Source organism: Perca flavescens, chromosome 2, assembly GCF_004354835.1.
Source record: "Perca flavescens isolate YP-PL-M2 chromosome 2, PFLA_1.0, whole genome shotgun sequence".
Classification (NCBI taxonomy): Eukaryota; Metazoa; Chordata; class Actinopteri; order Perciformes; family Percidae; genus Perca; species Perca flavescens.
The window spans coordinates 31,515,203-31,532,311 of NC_041332.1; the positions used below are offsets into that span (position 1 = coordinate 31,515,203).

The 17,109-nt window shown below is 40.7% G+C and overlaps 1 protein-coding gene across 4 annotated transcripts; it reads left to right on the top strand.

Moving 5' to 3' along the window:
• The first annotated feature begins 144 nt into the window (after window positions 1–144).
• On the top strand, window positions 145–17,006 carry arfip1 (ADP-ribosylation factor interacting protein 1 (arfaptin 1)). Of its 4 annotated transcripts, none has more exons than XM_028599716.1 (10): window positions 145–159; window positions 269–831; window positions 2,200–2,582; window positions 6,482–6,583; window positions 8,138–8,246; window positions 11,593–11,705; window positions 11,977–12,198; window positions 14,837–14,994; window positions 16,258–16,432; window positions 16,531–17,006. In XM_028599716.1, exons 3-10 carry the CDS (start codon window positions 2,202–2,204, stop codon window positions 16,684–16,686), a joined length of 1,416 nt encoding a protein of 471 aa, XP_028455517.1. In that variant the 5' UTR covers window positions 145–159; window positions 269–831; window positions 2,200–2,201; the 3' UTR covers window positions 16,687–17,006. The 4 variants fall into 4 exon arrangements, with proteins under 4 accessions (XP_028455517.1, XP_028455508.1, XP_028455526.1 ...); XM_028599707.1 differs by lacking the exon at window positions 145–159 and adding an exon at window positions 9,719–9,820; XM_028599725.1 differs by lacking the exon at window positions 145–159 and adding an exon at window positions 9,719–9,820 and having other exon boundaries at window positions 2,200–2,315.
• The last annotated feature ends 103 nt before the right edge of the window (window positions 17,007–17,109 follow it).

Genomic DNA, 17,109 nt, shown 5'->3' on the forward strand with positions numbered 1-17,109 from the left:
AAAACTGTAGTTGTAGCTGAGATAAACATTAACGAGGAAGGTTTGACCAGAATATTAGTTACATTACATTACATTACATGTCATTTACATGCCTTTATCCAAAGCGACTTACAATTAAGTGCATTCAACTGTGAAGGTTCAAACTCCAGACACCAAGTAGTAAGTGCAAGTACATTAGCTTTAAGCAAAGCTTCTCATAGTCTGCTCATTGTCTTGTTTTTTACCTAACGTGTCTAAATATATTTTCCTCTAAATTCACTTTTTAAAGACCTTGGACACAAACTGCAAAGGGGGAATACAGCACATGACATTGAGAGACTTATTAAATCCCCCTGAATATAAATGTGAGATAGTGAGCCGTCATGGATTACATCTCTGCGACAGGACTACTCCACTGAAGCTGACAATACTTTTGACTGGTGCATAAAATGTCCTGTGGGAGGCAGCAATATGCCACGAGGCATCTAGTCTGCCGGAAAGCCAACAGAAGAAGAAGAAGAAGAAGACCTGCAAAGAGCATGTTTTAACCGCAGGGGGCGAGCGCATGCAGCAAATGATGTGGTCTGCCTCTGATGACAGCCGACGGCCCGGTCCGCACAGTGGATCAGTCTTTCCGGGGTTCAAACAAGTCTAGTGTGCTTCAGGAGAGTCGAGGACCATCGATGACAAATTAGTAGAATATTTATATGCAACGTTTGCATTAACAGCAGGCCCACTGCCTTTCAGGAAGAAGCACAGTGCGGCACGACAAAAAGGAGTTCAGTGAACTAACGTTACGACAACGGCTAACAGTTCGCAGCTAGCTAAATAGTTAGCCACGACCGCACACAGGTAACGTTAATGTTAACTAAAGTTGTGAGCATCGCCATTCCCTTGTGGCATTGAGTTACTTGTATGGCGGAATAGTAAAATACCGTTAACCATTTAAAGTGCTGTTATTTAAGTTTTTCATAGGTTCGTTATCTTCTGTTTAGCTAGGTTAACGTCAGCAAACACGTCAACGGCTTTGATACATTAAAAGTAGTGGACAGCTTTAAGCTAGCTAACTGACTGGGAGGTGAAACTACATAAATGTTTGTTGAATGCTTGCTTTCCAAATAGCCTTAACCATGCAATATAGCAATAACACTTCATTAAGTTATATTAATGTTATGTGTCGTTACTAGCATGTATAAGTATTTTATCATTTGGACACCCTCGCGAGTCAGGTGACTGTGCTGCAAGGCTGCAACAGGTAATTGTTCTGCTAAACGTGAGAGCTAGCTAGTTCCGGTGTGCAATGTTACAGAGAAACAGAGCAAACATTGTGACAACAGCAGTGTTGTTTGACTTGTCAACTGTACAAGTAGTAGCATCCACGTCATTTCCCATCTAGCTTAATGTCACTGAAGTACCAAACCTATCTCAGTAATCACGATAGAAATGGGTCGTATTTTCCTGCAGTGAGCTGAAAACCTGGAAATGAGCACCTTGCCTTACCAGCTAACAGAACAGTATAAAATTCAAGTGTATCTGTAGAGCACAAACTCGTACAAAATCCAGTCAAAGGTTTTACAAAGTGAAAACCCATCAATGAAGGTAGCTAGCTGGAAGTGGCCTTTCTCTTTGGATTTGTAGGAAATGAGCCAAAATTAAAACAATTGAGTTTGCGTGTATGGATGTTTTATGTGGGAGTGTCTGACTGGGTGTACGTGCTGTATGGATGCATCCATGTTTAATAGACATGGATAGTGTACACAGTGTGCAAACAAATGTCCAATTTGGGAACAAAGTCTATCTAGCCTACATACTTTAATTCATTCACAATAATAATGCATTCATATTGTTCTTGTGTTGTACAAAATGAGCAATGAGATTTGTCATTCCAGCTACATTCTTAAAAATAGTCACAACATGGGAGGAAAAAGTAAAAAATATATTTTTATCAAGCGCTTTTATCCAGAAAGTCTGTGAGGTTTCTGGTAAGGCCATCTAAACAGCAGCAAGTGTTATAAACAACCTTCAAATATTGTCAGATTTATCTTTAAGGAAAAATAAATCCTTAGCCCAGACTTGATTGTAATGATAATATATTCACATACAGGCACAAAACGGAGGTATACTTGTATTGCACTCCTTTATTGTACTGTATTAGTGCACTATAAGCAGTCTACTAGCTTGGTAGGACCTATTTATACCCTTTTATCTGTCTGTTTTCAGGTATGTCTGAAGTTAGTCTTGAGGCTGAATCGGGGAAGACCTCAGCCGAGGACTCTCAAATGGATTTTGAGGAGGCAGACAAAGCAGAAGAGAGTTTGAGGGAGGATGTAAAACAGGCGAGTGTAGACAACAGTAGAGGAAGAAATGACAGAGATGATGTGCTGTACGACATTGATATTGACAGCGCCGAAGAAAATGCAGAAAACACGGCTATTCAGAAGGAGGATGAGGGCATTCAGAAAGAGAGTGTGGTGAAGACATGCAGTGGCAGCGATGCTGCACACATGTCTGACAGTGTAGAAAATGGGGCACACGAGACAAATCGTCATGTTGAAACGGCTGAAACACCAGAGGAAAGTGGAGATTCTCACACTGAAACAAAGGTGATATTTACCTCCACTTTGGATGCTCTTCTAGCACTTCCTCATTGTGCTCTTGTTCGTGTTGCTGTTCTGATCTTCACTTGCTGTCGTGGTGGTGGTCTCTTTCCAATATGATCATTGAGTATTAGATTGAATTTAGTTGTAAAGCTTTACGTGATATAATCAACTACATGAACCTGAGTTATAGCTGTCAAGAGATTGTTTGTTTCTCCCTGATAGATGTGTTTCAGATTTCATTCTGCTTTGCTGGAGGTTTTAAGGAATATATATATAGCTGGTGTATCTGTGTTGATGATGCAGTCGGTGGCTTTCTTTCTTTTACTTGTGTGTTGCTCTGTGATGTGCCTTGTGTGTTTGGGGATGATCAAGGCTTCATACACTTGCTCTGCTTTGTATAAGTGTGGCCTATCTCAAAGTGATTGTTGAGAAGGATTTATTTGCTGTTTATTGCTATGCAATCTATATGTATATTATTATAAAGTTTTTGCCTTCTTTTGTTGGGCACTGACTGTTTGTGTGCAAGTGACATGTATTGTACATGATGTTTTTATGATGCCACTTCCTTTAAATTTTTCCCTGTTTGTTAGTTGGGTGTACATAGAGCTTTTGAGTTCTACATGCTGTCAGACAGTCACATGGTTGGCTAAGTGAAACGGATTTGGACTCCTGGCAGCACATTCTCAGGCAGTCCCACATTTCTTGTGTCGTTGGAATGTGCGACTCCTCAGGATGTCGATTTACATTCGCTGCTCGGTGCCAGTATTGTACATCAGATCACACATATTTAAAATAAAAAATGTTATTTTCTTTTTTTTTCATTCTTTTCATTTAGTAACTCTAAATGCAACACAGTTGTAATCCATAGATTTTACTTAAAGATACATTTTCCGTGCTTTTTGCAGCTTAATCCCGGCATTGTGCAACGTGGTTATGTGTCACGTTCTTCTGTAGTTTGAGAGGCAAGCCATGATTCCTTCCTCTTCAGCTGACGCAGCTAATTGGACAATTCGTTTATTGTTGTTATCCCTTCCTCCCACGTCATGTTAGCTTGTATCCAGGATACTGAACTGTAGGCAACGGCACAAGATGACTTGTCATACCTTGCCTTTTCATATGCTGCATTCATTTGCAGCCACTTTTATACTCAGTGCTCCTGTAGACTGATATTAGCAAGCTTCCTTGCAGAATGTTTGCAGATGTTAGATTGGATCATTATTTGCTCTGAGACCCCCTGATCATCTTGGATTACATGGTTGAGTCCCATTAGGTTTCATAATATAAAATGAATCTTAAATTGAGATACGTGGATAGTTCTGCAACAGCCACAGCTAATTTAAAAGAAAACAACAATTTACGCTGTGTTTTTGAAGCGCATGTAATCCGAGATGTGCTTCTACCACACAGCCTGTTTAAACTTGATGTCAGTGTATGTCTGTGCTGATCTGCCTGCATGCAGGCGTCATATTGCCTTTTTAAGTATTTATGTGTCTGTCACATGACACAACACTCAAAGTAAAGTCTTTATCACACGTACCAACATAAAATCTTCACTTTGGTCTTGTTATATTGTTATATTCTGGTTCAGCAAATCAGAAATATTTGGTTGTGGCTTTACAAAGAGATGGTTTGACTTCCAGAGAGCCAAACATCCTAACACGTATAAAGCGTTCTTCTCCGAGACCAGTTTTAACCCTTTATAAACACACCTTACAGTATCAGATGACACACTGTGATCAAAGCAAAATGCTATCTTCATGTATTTGCAATAGATGACCCACCTTTTTAGTGATTTAAGACTTTAAACAGGGTTTGAAGAAGCTATCTGGTTATGTATACTGTATCGTCTGATTAATTGTTTTTTTAGTATTCTATCAATGGGACTGTGTCCAAGGTCACGAAATTCTAAAAATTTCATTCAAAGTCATAGTCTGAGTTAGACTAAACTATATTAACCCAGTATAAACTTGGTTGTTAGTGAGTAAACACATAATTTACTAAATAAACTGAAACCAAACATGCTAGCTTCACACATGAAATGTGTTCATTGATTTAAACTCACTTTTTAGCTCACAGAGTAAACCCGCTTAGTCAGTTTAGACGAGACCCAGATCTCATTACTTGGTGATCCGGTAGCCATTTGCATTATTTAGACATTGGTCAAGGTCCACCTATAGTTGAAGGATCTTGTTCAAAGATTCAAATCTGATTTATTGATTTTAAAATACATGTTTTCAGTGTTAACCCCTTTGCCAGGCGTGTAATCCACATTAACCACCTTTTACACTATTAGTCACAGAGCTTGCATGTAAAGCTTTTTAGTGTTTAGGTCAGTGTCGTAGCTCCTAAAACTAACAGCAGTCTCTTCAGCCTGCAACTACAGGCAGCCAGTCTATCATAGGCTAAACAAAACTGATGTTGGCACAAACTGTTGTCTCCACCCTGTGGCTTGCTACAAGCCAGCATGCAAATGTGCAGCTAAGCAAGCCAACGTGTCGCCGTGTCATTACAGTCCTCAGGAACAATCAAGAGGGAAGGAGAATTTAGTTCCATGCACGTTGCTGCATCAGAGGATTTATTTATTTATATTTTTTTGAGTTTAACCACAAAATGACCAGTTAGAAAACATGACAGACAGGGTTTAATGCGGTCTGAAATAAATGATGTCACTGTAACACACAAAGCCTTGTATTTGCTAGGAAACTCTGACATGAACATGGCAACTAGAAACCAGATATCGTATACAAATCATTGCTATGGCGAACAGGCGATGTTAGAGATAACTAGTTGATTCCCTTTTTTGCATAGCCTAATGGGTGGCAGCACATAATATGAGATGTGTTCAATACGCCGCTAAATCAAGAAAAGGGGGGAGATGGTGAAATGATCTTTTTTATCACCAATGTATATACTCACTCTGAAATCACACTGCCATGCCATCTCTATGTATATCCACAGAACAAATATTATTAAAAAAATCCCGGACCAGGCCAATCATTTCCTCCATGGCGGTGTCCACAAGATGGCAGCCCGTAACTGTTGTGTCCCATTAGTGGATCCTGACTCTTTTTTTTTTTTTTTTTTTTGTGTGTGACCCCCCCTTTCATTTGAGAAAAAAAAACAACCTCAATTGGTGCAGGCAACACGGAGTAGGCTACTCCGTGTTGCCTGCTAGCGCAGCTAAAATTACCACACAAATCGACACAGCCAAGCCTCCTACTCACCAACACCAGATCGTTTACACACAAAATGGATGAGCTACAAATACACACGGAACTGCTGCGTGTTATGTTGGCTGAACACACTTATCACGGACGGCAGCTAACAGCTAGCAGCTAACAGGGCAAGCTAGCTACCAGCAGAATCGAGACATTAAAACAATGTCTGAGTTGAAAACGCATCTTGTTGTCACGTAAGGGCCCTGTTCATGTAGCACAGACATTTGAGTTGCATTTTGTGTCTGTTAAGAGTCACAAAGGCGCTCTAAAACCTGCCCCGACAACTGCCGTTTTAGCTCAATGGAAGCTTGTACACGTAGCTGCAGCTACTCCGTGTTGCCTGCACCGATTCGGGTCGGGGTTTTTTCAAACGAAAGGACACGCATATTTATAGCGATCAAGATTCACATAAAAATTGGCCGCAATTCTCCTTTAAAGCAGAAAAGGCACACAGTGTTGCATAATTCACCAGAATGCAGGAAGTGAAGTGTTTGATACCTAAAATTTCCTTAGTGGGAAGAACCCCCAGGTTAGTATTTGTTCCCCCGAAGATATACAGTAACAAACGACCTCGCAATATAGGTGGATCTCAAACTCACGCCCTTGTATAGAGGTCTCTCTCTTTGAAGTTATTTGGGATAGATTTATAGAATAACTTGCTTCATGTCACCCCCCTCATTACAGCAAAGCACAATGACTGAGGAGTCCCATAGAGGCTCAGCCGCTGAGATCCCAGTCACTAGCAATGGAGACCTGGATCAGAGCCCTGAAAGCGTATTCCAGAGGGTAAGTGCATCTCTCAAAACTGTATAATTGTCTCAATGGAAGCCTCCTGGCTTCCCAAACAAAGCATTGACTATGTCCTCAAAGTCGTTGGTTGAAAGATTGTGTCTCTCTAACAACACTATTAGCCCTTGTTATGATGTAATTGGCTCGACATAAAACACTAACAACTCTACTCCTGGATGAAATGTAACGGTACAAACAAACGTGCAAAATTGATGTCTTTGGCAATGTATGCAAACGTAGGGCTGTAACCAGCAATTATTGTCATATATTAGCCGTCGTTTTAATTTAAATTATGTTTATGAAATATCAGAAAACGGGGCAAAATGCTTAGTCAAATTGCTTCTTTTATTTCATCCAACAGTCACAAAGAAAAGCATAGAATCTTTACATTTAAGGAGCTGGAACCAGCAAATGTTTGGCTTTTCTTTTTTTGCTTGAAAATAAACTCAAACAATTAACGAATGTATCGATATAGTTGCAGATTAATTTTTTTCGACCCATTTTTAAATGAAAATTCAAGAAATTGTTGCAGCTCTACAAAAAGGTTTAATTCCATGTAGCGATGACGTCTTCAAGACAGTCAAGGTGAGATTCTTCTGCAGTGAAGTCATTTTGATGGGGACCTCAGGGTGCCCTCTCTTTCTCATTCATGTGCCTGTGAGCCAGCAGTGCTTCCAGATGGCCTGCTGTTTACCTCTAATAGCTCACAGTCACACTGACGGTCTGGCAGGGTGGATGCCACAGCCACAAGAATGTATGCAGCCTCAAAATGTTAAATCTTTAAACAGGCATTGATTGTAAATGCATACACAGGTTTATACAGTGCACCACATAGCTGCTGTTTGCTACTTTAGGGTCGCAATGAGTTAACTTCAGTCATTAGTGTGACATAAATGTTATGAAAGGTTTGCTTCTGTACAGTCAACCATTCCCCCCAATCGGCCATTCGTAACAATACAGTAGCAGCACCCACACCAAACTTATGGTTCTCTTCTGTTTTGTGCCCCTCTCAACCTTCAGTTTTTAAATTATATAAAAAATTAAATAAGGGGTGCCTGGGTAGCTCACCTGGTTGAGCGTGCGCCCCATGTACAGAGGCTCAGTCCTTGCCGCAGCGGCCGCGGGTTCATTACCTTTGCTGCATGTCATTCCCCCTTCTCCCCCTTTCTTGTCTTCAGCTGTCCTGTGTAATGAAGGCCTAAAATGCCCCCAAAAAATCTAAAAAGAAAAAGCTGAAGTACTTAATTAAGTGCTGTTGACTAATGACAAAAACTTACCATACAGGTGAGAGCAGGTGTGTGGGGAGTATGTTTATGTAAATTGAGTGAACATATCTGTCACCCGATTTACAAAAAAAAAAACTCAAATTATAATGGCTTTTATTGTGAAGTTGATATGAATCTTTTAATGTGCTTTTAATATATTTTCTTTTTTTAATTTTTGGTGAACCCCAAATGTTAAACACACACACAGAAAGTGCAGAAAGTTCCCTGTCTTTGCTGCCTGTCTTCTAGGAACCATTTGACCTGTTTATATGAATATTTTTCACAGGACTCCTACCCCAGTGTCCCCAGGGCCCTAAATCTTTCAGAGTCCTGTGTCACCTCCAGCAACTTCGCTTCAACAACAGAGGGCATCATTGAATCAGGACCATACAAAGGTAAAACATTTTCACTGCCCGATTTTTTTTCGTTGCTCTCCTTGTTTTGTGTACCATTTCCCAGTTCATCAAGCTAAATGTAATGGAGCAGGGGTTGATGCATAGACTGTACAAGTGAAGCCAAAACTTCTTGATTGCCCCCTTGTCGCCCCCTTGTGGCTGGCTGCAGTATAGGTCATAAATCCCACCCCTGCCATGTTAGTGGATGGGACATGGGCCAAACTAAAAAAAAAAATCAAAGTACACGTCAAATAAGTTTTTACCAAAGATGGTTTCTGTCATTTTAGGTAGTTGTTATCACAGTGATGTTTGTTCAAGTGTTTCTTTTTCTGATGAGTTTATTTTGTATTAGTTATTTGATGTTATAAAAACTGGGTGAAACTTCATCATTGACAGCTGTGATTGACTCGTGATTGGTCGGGCGGGTGTATGGGCGGAACTTTGATACCACGGCTCCACTGCCCTATCACTACAAACGTGCTCTGGTTTATTGGCATTTCTTTAAACCAATCACAATCGTCTTGGATGGTGCTAAGCGTTGAACGCACTAAAGGAGCCTCTGCAAAATAGCCTCGGGAAGGAACTTGTTTCGGTGGAACATGTGTACATTCAAAAGTAGTTTTAGTCGTGCAACAGAATACTCAGATTGGACAGATAGTCCAGCTAGCTGTTTGGATTTACCCTGCAGAGATCTGAGGAGCAGTTAACCATAGTCCTCAGAAATCCACCGGAGTTTAGAATGGCAACACAAAGGAAGCGGAAGGTGACAGACATCCGGCTGAAAATGAGGGACATCCGGCAGAACCTCCGGCGGCACCGGAGCAATCGCGTCAATCAATATAGACCACTTCTGCACAGACTTAGCTCCAAAATTTACAGGATGGCAGCACCTGTATCCGATCGATATTTTGGCTTCACTTTTGTACAGTGGTATGAAGTAGAGACTTGTGTCCGTTTTTATATACAGTCTATGTGACGGAGAAGCTCATCATGAATGTATCATGCCTCGTTACATTTTTTTGTATTGCTTTGCAGCATTCTGTGTTTACACAACAGTCTTCCTCTCCATGTATTTGCAGCGCTCCACTTTTTGTTTTGAAATTTGAATGTGTAAAGGTGGACATCCAATTGAATTTAATGAGTTTCCTCTGATCTCCAGGTTGTAACCCTCCTTTCCTTTTCATCATCATGCCCTTGTTACAAATGCAAATAAAAATCTCTGCATAGAGTGGTGAGCTGTTGTAGCCCATTTGCCATGATGTTGCCATGGTTATTTCCCATGTTATTTACACTGGTTGAGGTAGGCTTTTGTTCATTAACACATTGATCTTGCAATATAGAGAGCCACCGTGATAAAACAAAACCAACAAAAAACATGCAAAGGAAATCTACATCAGTTAGAAATCCCCCCTTACACTTGTGCAGGCTGGATGGTGACATACTAATGAATCCTAACTCTGAATATCTCCCAGGGTCGGCAAGCATGCCCACGTCACCCGTGACACCTGTAGCTCCCAGCTCGGCTGTTGCTAGCCGCCTGGCGCGCTCTTCCAGCGATAGTCAGGCTGAGAAAGGTACCAGCAGCGATGGAGTATGAATCAGATGATACTGAATGGTCACCGTTTGCACACTAAATTAACCGCAGTGCTATTGTACCTCTTCTTGGTTTTCATCAGTTTCTTACCTGCTGCTTGTTCCCACAGGCTGTGCTCCATTCAGAATCAAACCTTTCTTCTTCTCCTTTCTTGTTTGTTGACTCTCCAAACTTAGTCTTCACATAAGTCTGGGCTAACGGAAGTAGTTTTCTGCTTTGCAGTGGCTAATGATACGTGTTTACACACCCCTTAAAGTCATTTATGGCTTGGAAAAAAAACTGCTTTCACAATTCATCTGAGTGGGTTTTCCTGCTTGTAACCTTTGTCCTTGCAGAAGTTGGCATCCATAGTATCCCCTGTTTTCTCTCTATGGAGTCCCGAAACTGACAAATGTAATAAAAGGTTGTCAGACAAGTCAAAAATATAACGGCATACATCTTTTTTTTGTGTGTGTGAAATAATTAAACTGGAGTTTAAAAATAAATATTTTTCAGCTAATGTTAGCTACCTCGCTGAAGCTAACTTTCTTCATAAAACTACAGCTGTAGAGCGCACAGTTTTTATCATCTATATGTTGCAGAGTGTTGTCGAGTCACTGTGTAAACCAGTAGTGTCAAACTCAGTTTCACTAAGGGCCACATTGGAAAATAAGAATCACGTCAAGGGCCAGACATTTTCAGTTTATTGAGATGGTTTCATTTTGAAAAAGTCAAATATCTTTGACTGTATTATTGTATGTCTTATAAAGTCTTCTTGCTTACAGTTTGGCTGACATAAAGCCCTAAAAATGTCAGCAAAAAAAAGTTCCTTAGTCATCATAAAAAAAAGGCAGAACAAAGCAACAAAAACAACTTTAAAAACGGGGGGAAAAAAAGTGCCAAAAACTAGGTGGGCCGAAATTTATTGTGAACCTAAATTGATATGCGGGCCGGATCAAAATCTGTGCAGGGGCCGGATTTGGCCCACGGGCCTTGAGTTTGACACATGGTGTAATATTTAAACTATTTTAACTGGGAAGCAAATGTTTCTTTTATACTTCATTTATTTAACTAAGAGTAGTATTTACAGTATGTACTGCTATATTTTTTGACTTGTCTCATATCATATTAACTATATTTTGTCTGTTTCTGGGGCTTAGTACCTTTCAGCATTTCCCCTCTATGCCCAAACCACAATAAAGCACTTTTCCTCACTTTTACTGTGACCGTTTTAATAAAAAAAAAAGGTAAGTCATGACTAATTGTATTTTAATGTTAATTTTGATTTAAATAAAGGTGCTGTAGGTAGGATTGCGAAGATCCAGGACTTAGCCAAAAAAATTTGAACATCAACAACTTCTCAGTCCCTCCCCCTTTTCTGCTAAAGCCCAAAACGGTCTTCTAAGCCCCTCCCACCCCCACACTACAGGCTGTAGGTGGTGCCAGAGGAGCTGGAATTTTTTTATTTTTAATGAGCTGCTTCATGTAGTTCTACTGGAACATAGGGACAGTTTCAGCAAATATGACAAAGTTAGTTTTATAAGGCTTACCTACTGCACCTTTTTAAATAATCCTAGATGTCGTCCGCATTCTCTAATGCCTTAAATTTAGTATTTGGTCTGTGTTGAAGTTTCAGTGTTAACATGACAATCTCATTACACTGTTGATGATTATAACAATTGAATCACGCCTCCCTAATTTTCACCACCGCTCTCTAGCCTGCAAATCTAAAAACTTAATCACCCACTAAGTGAATGACTTTTAATTGTCCAGGTGAGATGAATGCACAACCAATGAGTGGAGCGGTGGTCCTTTCAGATGACTTGAAGAGCCCAGCCATGGAAAAACTGGACCTAGTGAGAAAGTGGAGCATCAACACATATAAAGTAATCCTCTCTGTCCTTGACTTCTTTTTATGTCCTTCCTCACTCTGCTTCTTCTCCCAGCCTTATGCTCAGTCTTTTTCTTCTCAGTTTATTAGGATGTTGGCAGAAAAGTGAACTGTACCCCAAACTGACTCTTGTTTTAGACGTATTTTGGCTCCACTCTGCTCCTCTGATTGTCTCCTTCACAGTCTCTCTGCTTTTTCTCTTAAGCACAGTAGCAACTCCCAGCTGTCATTCCTCATATTTTAAAATGCTGCTCTGTCCTCTGCAGTGTACCAGGCAGATCCTGTCAGAGAAGCTGGGTCGAGGCTCGAGGACCGTGGACCTGGAGCTGGAGGCTCAGATCGATGTCCTCCGTGACAACAAGAGAAAATACCAGAATGTAATCAAGCTGGCTCAGACGCTGGCCAGTCAGCTGTCCCAGATAATGCAGACGCAGAGGCAGCTGGGCGACGCATTCGCCGACCTCAGCCTCAAGTCACCAGAACTGCATGTGAGTACATACTAGATGCACCGTAATCAATCAGATTTGGTAGGATAAACGGGAAGGGGCGTGTTATCATCCTTACTTAGTCTGAGCAAAGAGTCATAAAATAACGCTGAATATGTATTGACGTGTGTTTCATGTGCTGGGCAAATGTTTACTGACTCTACTCTGATCCCTTAAGGCCCTGACATTGGCCGGACAGCAGACCTGCCAACATGTACACATTTTTTGTACTCAGCACGCATTTTGACCCTTAAGTACGCTTGTATGATTCGCTGCTCTCTAGGTACGCATTTTGTTGCATCTCGCATTTCTCCGGTTTTAGTTTCTATGCAATCTACATCTGTGACGTTGATTCTGCCGCTGAGCAGTGGAGTGAAAAGCTTTCGGCCAATCAAAGCGCTGCATTTGAACCCTCTGCCCACCTGCCCCTCCTAGCGAATTGCTTCGGGCGTTTAATTCAATTCAGTGCCTCAGCAAGCCAGGCTGTCCGGATAACCGTAGGCTTGCATGCCATGGCTGAACCGCCTCAAAAAAAGGATTTCTTAACGGGAGAGATGGCCTTTCCTCCACATGTCCAGGCTACCTCACAGAGACAGTATATAGAACCTCCTCACCCGTTCTGCAACGTGTGCAAGACAGACATTGACATCAGTCACCAAGGGGCAACAGGTACAGAACACAGTCCCATAAACAAATACTCCCCACCCCCCGAAACATAATGATATTAAAAATAAATGGATAAAAGAAAAAAACGTTCATAGTGTCCATCAGTGATGGGAGTAACGCGTTACAATTCACAATTGAATTTGACTGCAGAGATACATTTGCGACACGGACATTATTTTCCGGAGTTTTTTACGCTGCGTTGAAGCGAGAAGTCCCGTCACTGTTCCCCGTGGTCAGAGCCAGAACCAGAGACGGTAACTGACAACATCTGTGTCCTGTCAGTGACGACAGTAATGTGACCGAGCAACTGACAGATAACATGTTGAGAATTAATGTTTAGTCTTGCTACACGTAATATTACATTTTATCAGCGGTGGAAAATAACTATAGCCTACCGTCGGCTACTTTGATTCAATTTTAATTGGGTATTTTTCATTTAATCCTACTTATTAGTCTACTTCTAGTCCACCACAATTCAGAGTCAAGTAGGCTATTGAACGTTTTACTTTACTTACTTACTATTTATTTTATAGCTTTAGTTACTTTGCACTCAGGTTGGCAGATCTGGGACAGTCTGGCGAGGTCGGTGACTCAAGTCTGTTTGGTGTGTTCCGTGCTGTCGTCAGTCAGAGGAGCCGTCGGCTTTAATTTGGGCCGATTTGACTTGTTGAATCACTTACGAGCGGGATTAGCGAGACGAACGCCTCTCAAAATCGGACGAAAATCTTTCAAACTGACCTTTGTCGATCAAAAAAAACAGACAACTGCATGGCCTATTTCTCGCTTAAAATGTTTTCAGAAACACGTTTCGGTGAACTATATTCGTAAAATACGAGTATTGTATATCGTATTCCGAACGAGCCGCCATTATGGTCTGCTTTGAAATTCGGGAGCAGCCAGACCCTTGTGACGCGTTCGTCATTTCCGGTTTTCATTTTTTGGGCAACAATACAGATTAGCGGCGCCTGCTGTTATGGAGACGTATGACGTCTCGCATACACGCAGAACGTACGCTCAAGTCGGCGTCGCTTCTGTGTGTTCCGAGGCACTTTTTGGACCCACGGGAGCTGAATGATCAGTCCGACTGCCTTTTCTGCCGACAGTTGGCCGTCGGGTTGGTGTGTCAGAGCCTTTAGATCACGTTAATGGCTTAAAAGGCAGTAAAGAGTCATGCATAATTTAAGTTTAGGTCCTCTTCCTCGGAGTCCTCTAATTTGGTTACAATTATACAATATAGTTTATCTATATTGTTCCATGTTTCAAATACCAAGTGCATTCTGTTTTATATTTGAGTGAGTATATGCTGTACAATTACTGCATCATAGAAATATATATGTATGTACAGTATGTTATATCTCAGTTGTTGTGTCAGATGTTCTTTTGGGAACATTGTACTAGGGCTGCTCGATTATGGAAAAAAATATAATCACGATTAGTTCAGTCAATATTGAAATCACAATAACTTAACACGATTACGCCTTGACTTCTGGAAAGATTTTGCAATTATTGAACTTAAAAACAGTGGAAAAAGTTAAATAAATCAACAGTAAAAAAAAACACACCGACAACTGTGAAATTTGCCATTATACTTTTCCTATTTAAACTTTATTTTCTCATTCAGAACACGAGAGAAAATAAGAGTTTACTGTAAAACGTAATGAAAAGAAAGAGATTATTCGGTTTTTTGTGATCGTTGGGAGCCAAAATCATAATCACGATTACATTTCGATTAATTGCACAGCCCTGCATTGTACTATGCTACATTTATTTTTATTTTTTGGAAACTATTATGAGGAGTGGGTTTCTCCATAGGTTAAATGTTTGTTTAATTCACAAGGTGCCAGTCAACTTAATTGTTTTACTCATATAGTTTTAATATCTCTATAACCCCTGTGTATATATACTTGCACCTCACTGTAAAGAATGGTGCAAAATTCAGTGAGATGACTTCAATTAGTTTGACTCTTTTCTTTAGGAGGAGTTTGGTTACAACGCTGACACCCAAAAGCTTTTGTCCAAAAATGGAGAGACACTGCTGGGTGCCATCAACTTTTTCATCTGCAGTGTGAACACACTCGTGGACAAAACAATCGAAGACACCATGGTTAATATCAAACAGTATGAATTTGCCAGGTAGGTAATGCATGATCATGTGTGTTTATTGTTCCCGCACACCACAAAAGGTTATTTAGCCATTTGGATAAAATGTTTCAGTCCTGGCTGGATCTTTTGTTAGTTATCAGACAGCGTTAGTAGCCACATTTACTACACACTTCATGCAAAAACACAACTAGAACTTTGGGTTACACTTTACTTGAAGGGATCTACATTAGAGTGACATGACGCGTGTCATGAATAGAGGTGTGAATCTTCACTGATCTCCCGATTCGATTACGATTAGCATGTCAGCGATTCAATTCGATTCAATATCTCAATGCATCACGATGCGTCAAATACATTTTTCTATTAAAGCCATGTAGGATATTTAATTCATAGCTTCAAAACAAAACATTCTGCAGTGCTCTAATAATAAATAAATTGGATACATAAAACTACAGCACTGACCACATGGCACTTCCTGAATGTGCAAAACATACCAGAATATGTAAACAGAAATGTTGCTAGGACTACATTAAATTGTAAACAGAAATAATCGATTATGGCCCGGCCGATTATCGATGCAACATCGTCCATGTCCCCGATTCGATGCATCAATTATTTGATTAATTTCAACACCTAGTCATGAATGTGTCATAAACATTATAAACAAGTCATAAACGTTTATGACATAATGCTTCTGTCATTAAGTGTCATTCAGTTTTTCTCATGACAAGTTAGGGTTCATGACAGCGTCACATTACCGAACTTTTTCTCCACAAAAAGAGTGTCCACTTACTCCTAACACAAGCTAACATGTCTACTCTCATTCAGGCAGTTAATTGAATAATGCAACCTGTATGAAAAATATTATAAGCCTACGTATAAATGAATACATATTAAAGGACTCTTGTGGATTTTTCTTATAAACAAACATTCAGTGTTATTCACCAAAATGCATTTAAGCGTATTCTTGAGGCATTGAACAAATGTTCTCATTCATAAAACATTTCAGGGATTACTTTTGTCTCGTGTTGATTTTTTAACAGTCTTGCAATGGGAACATTTCCATTTTATACTTAAAGTAAATAATATGGCCGAATTTGATCCTTTCTATGATCTTGACTGTCCCCTCATTTGGACTCGGACTTGACTTGGACTTGAACCTCTTTGGACTTGGACTTGACTCGGTCTCGACTAGTCCTGGTCTTGGACTCGACAAAGGTGGAATGGACTACAGCCCTGTTATACACTCATATTGCATATTTGTGATACTGTTAAATAACACCACACATCTAGGGTTGAGTATGACGCGTACCGTACAGATTTGGAGGAGTTGAATCTGGGGCCCCGCGACGCCGCCGCCATGCCCAAGATCGAGCACTGCCAGCAGCAGTTCCAGATCCACCGCGAGAAGTACGAGAGGATGCGGAACGACGTCTCCGTCAAGTTGAAGTTCCTGGAAGAGAACAAGGTCAGCTAGAGGCTTGTTCTGCTCGAGATGGCACCAACTTAATGGCTTTCATTGTGCTCACCATCTCTTTGTTTACTTTTCCTGCTCCCCAAATCCAGGTGAAGGTATTGCATAACCAGCTCATCCTATTCCACAACGCCATAGCTGCGTACTACGCTGGAAACCAACAGCAGCTGGAACAGACACTCAAGCAGTTCCACATCAAGTTGAAAATGCCAGGTGGGGACAGTCCATCTTGGCTGGAAGAGCACTAATCACTACTTTCAAAGCCACAGCGGCTCAGTTTGACAGGAAATGTCAAATTCTACAGAAACTACAGGACCCCCCCCCCCTCCCCTCCTCCCTTCCTCCCTTCAACTCTACTGTCGCTGCCTTTTCGAACTTTGAGAACTCTAAATCTTCCAACTCAATACAAAAAGGAAGAAAAAAATCCTCCTAGAATCTGTTTTACACTTGTTGTTAAATCATCCTTTTCATCTTGAAGTTATTTGAAATCATGGGAGACGCACTTTTATACTGTTTGACAAATCTGTTGAACGGGAGTTGCTGCAGTAAACACATTTGGAAAACTGTAGATGGCTTTTTGTATTCCAGCGTATGAATGTTGTATCCCAGCACGGCGGACATGTTGGCTCTGTAAGGGCAGCTACGGGATCCAAAACACTGCCGTCTTACCC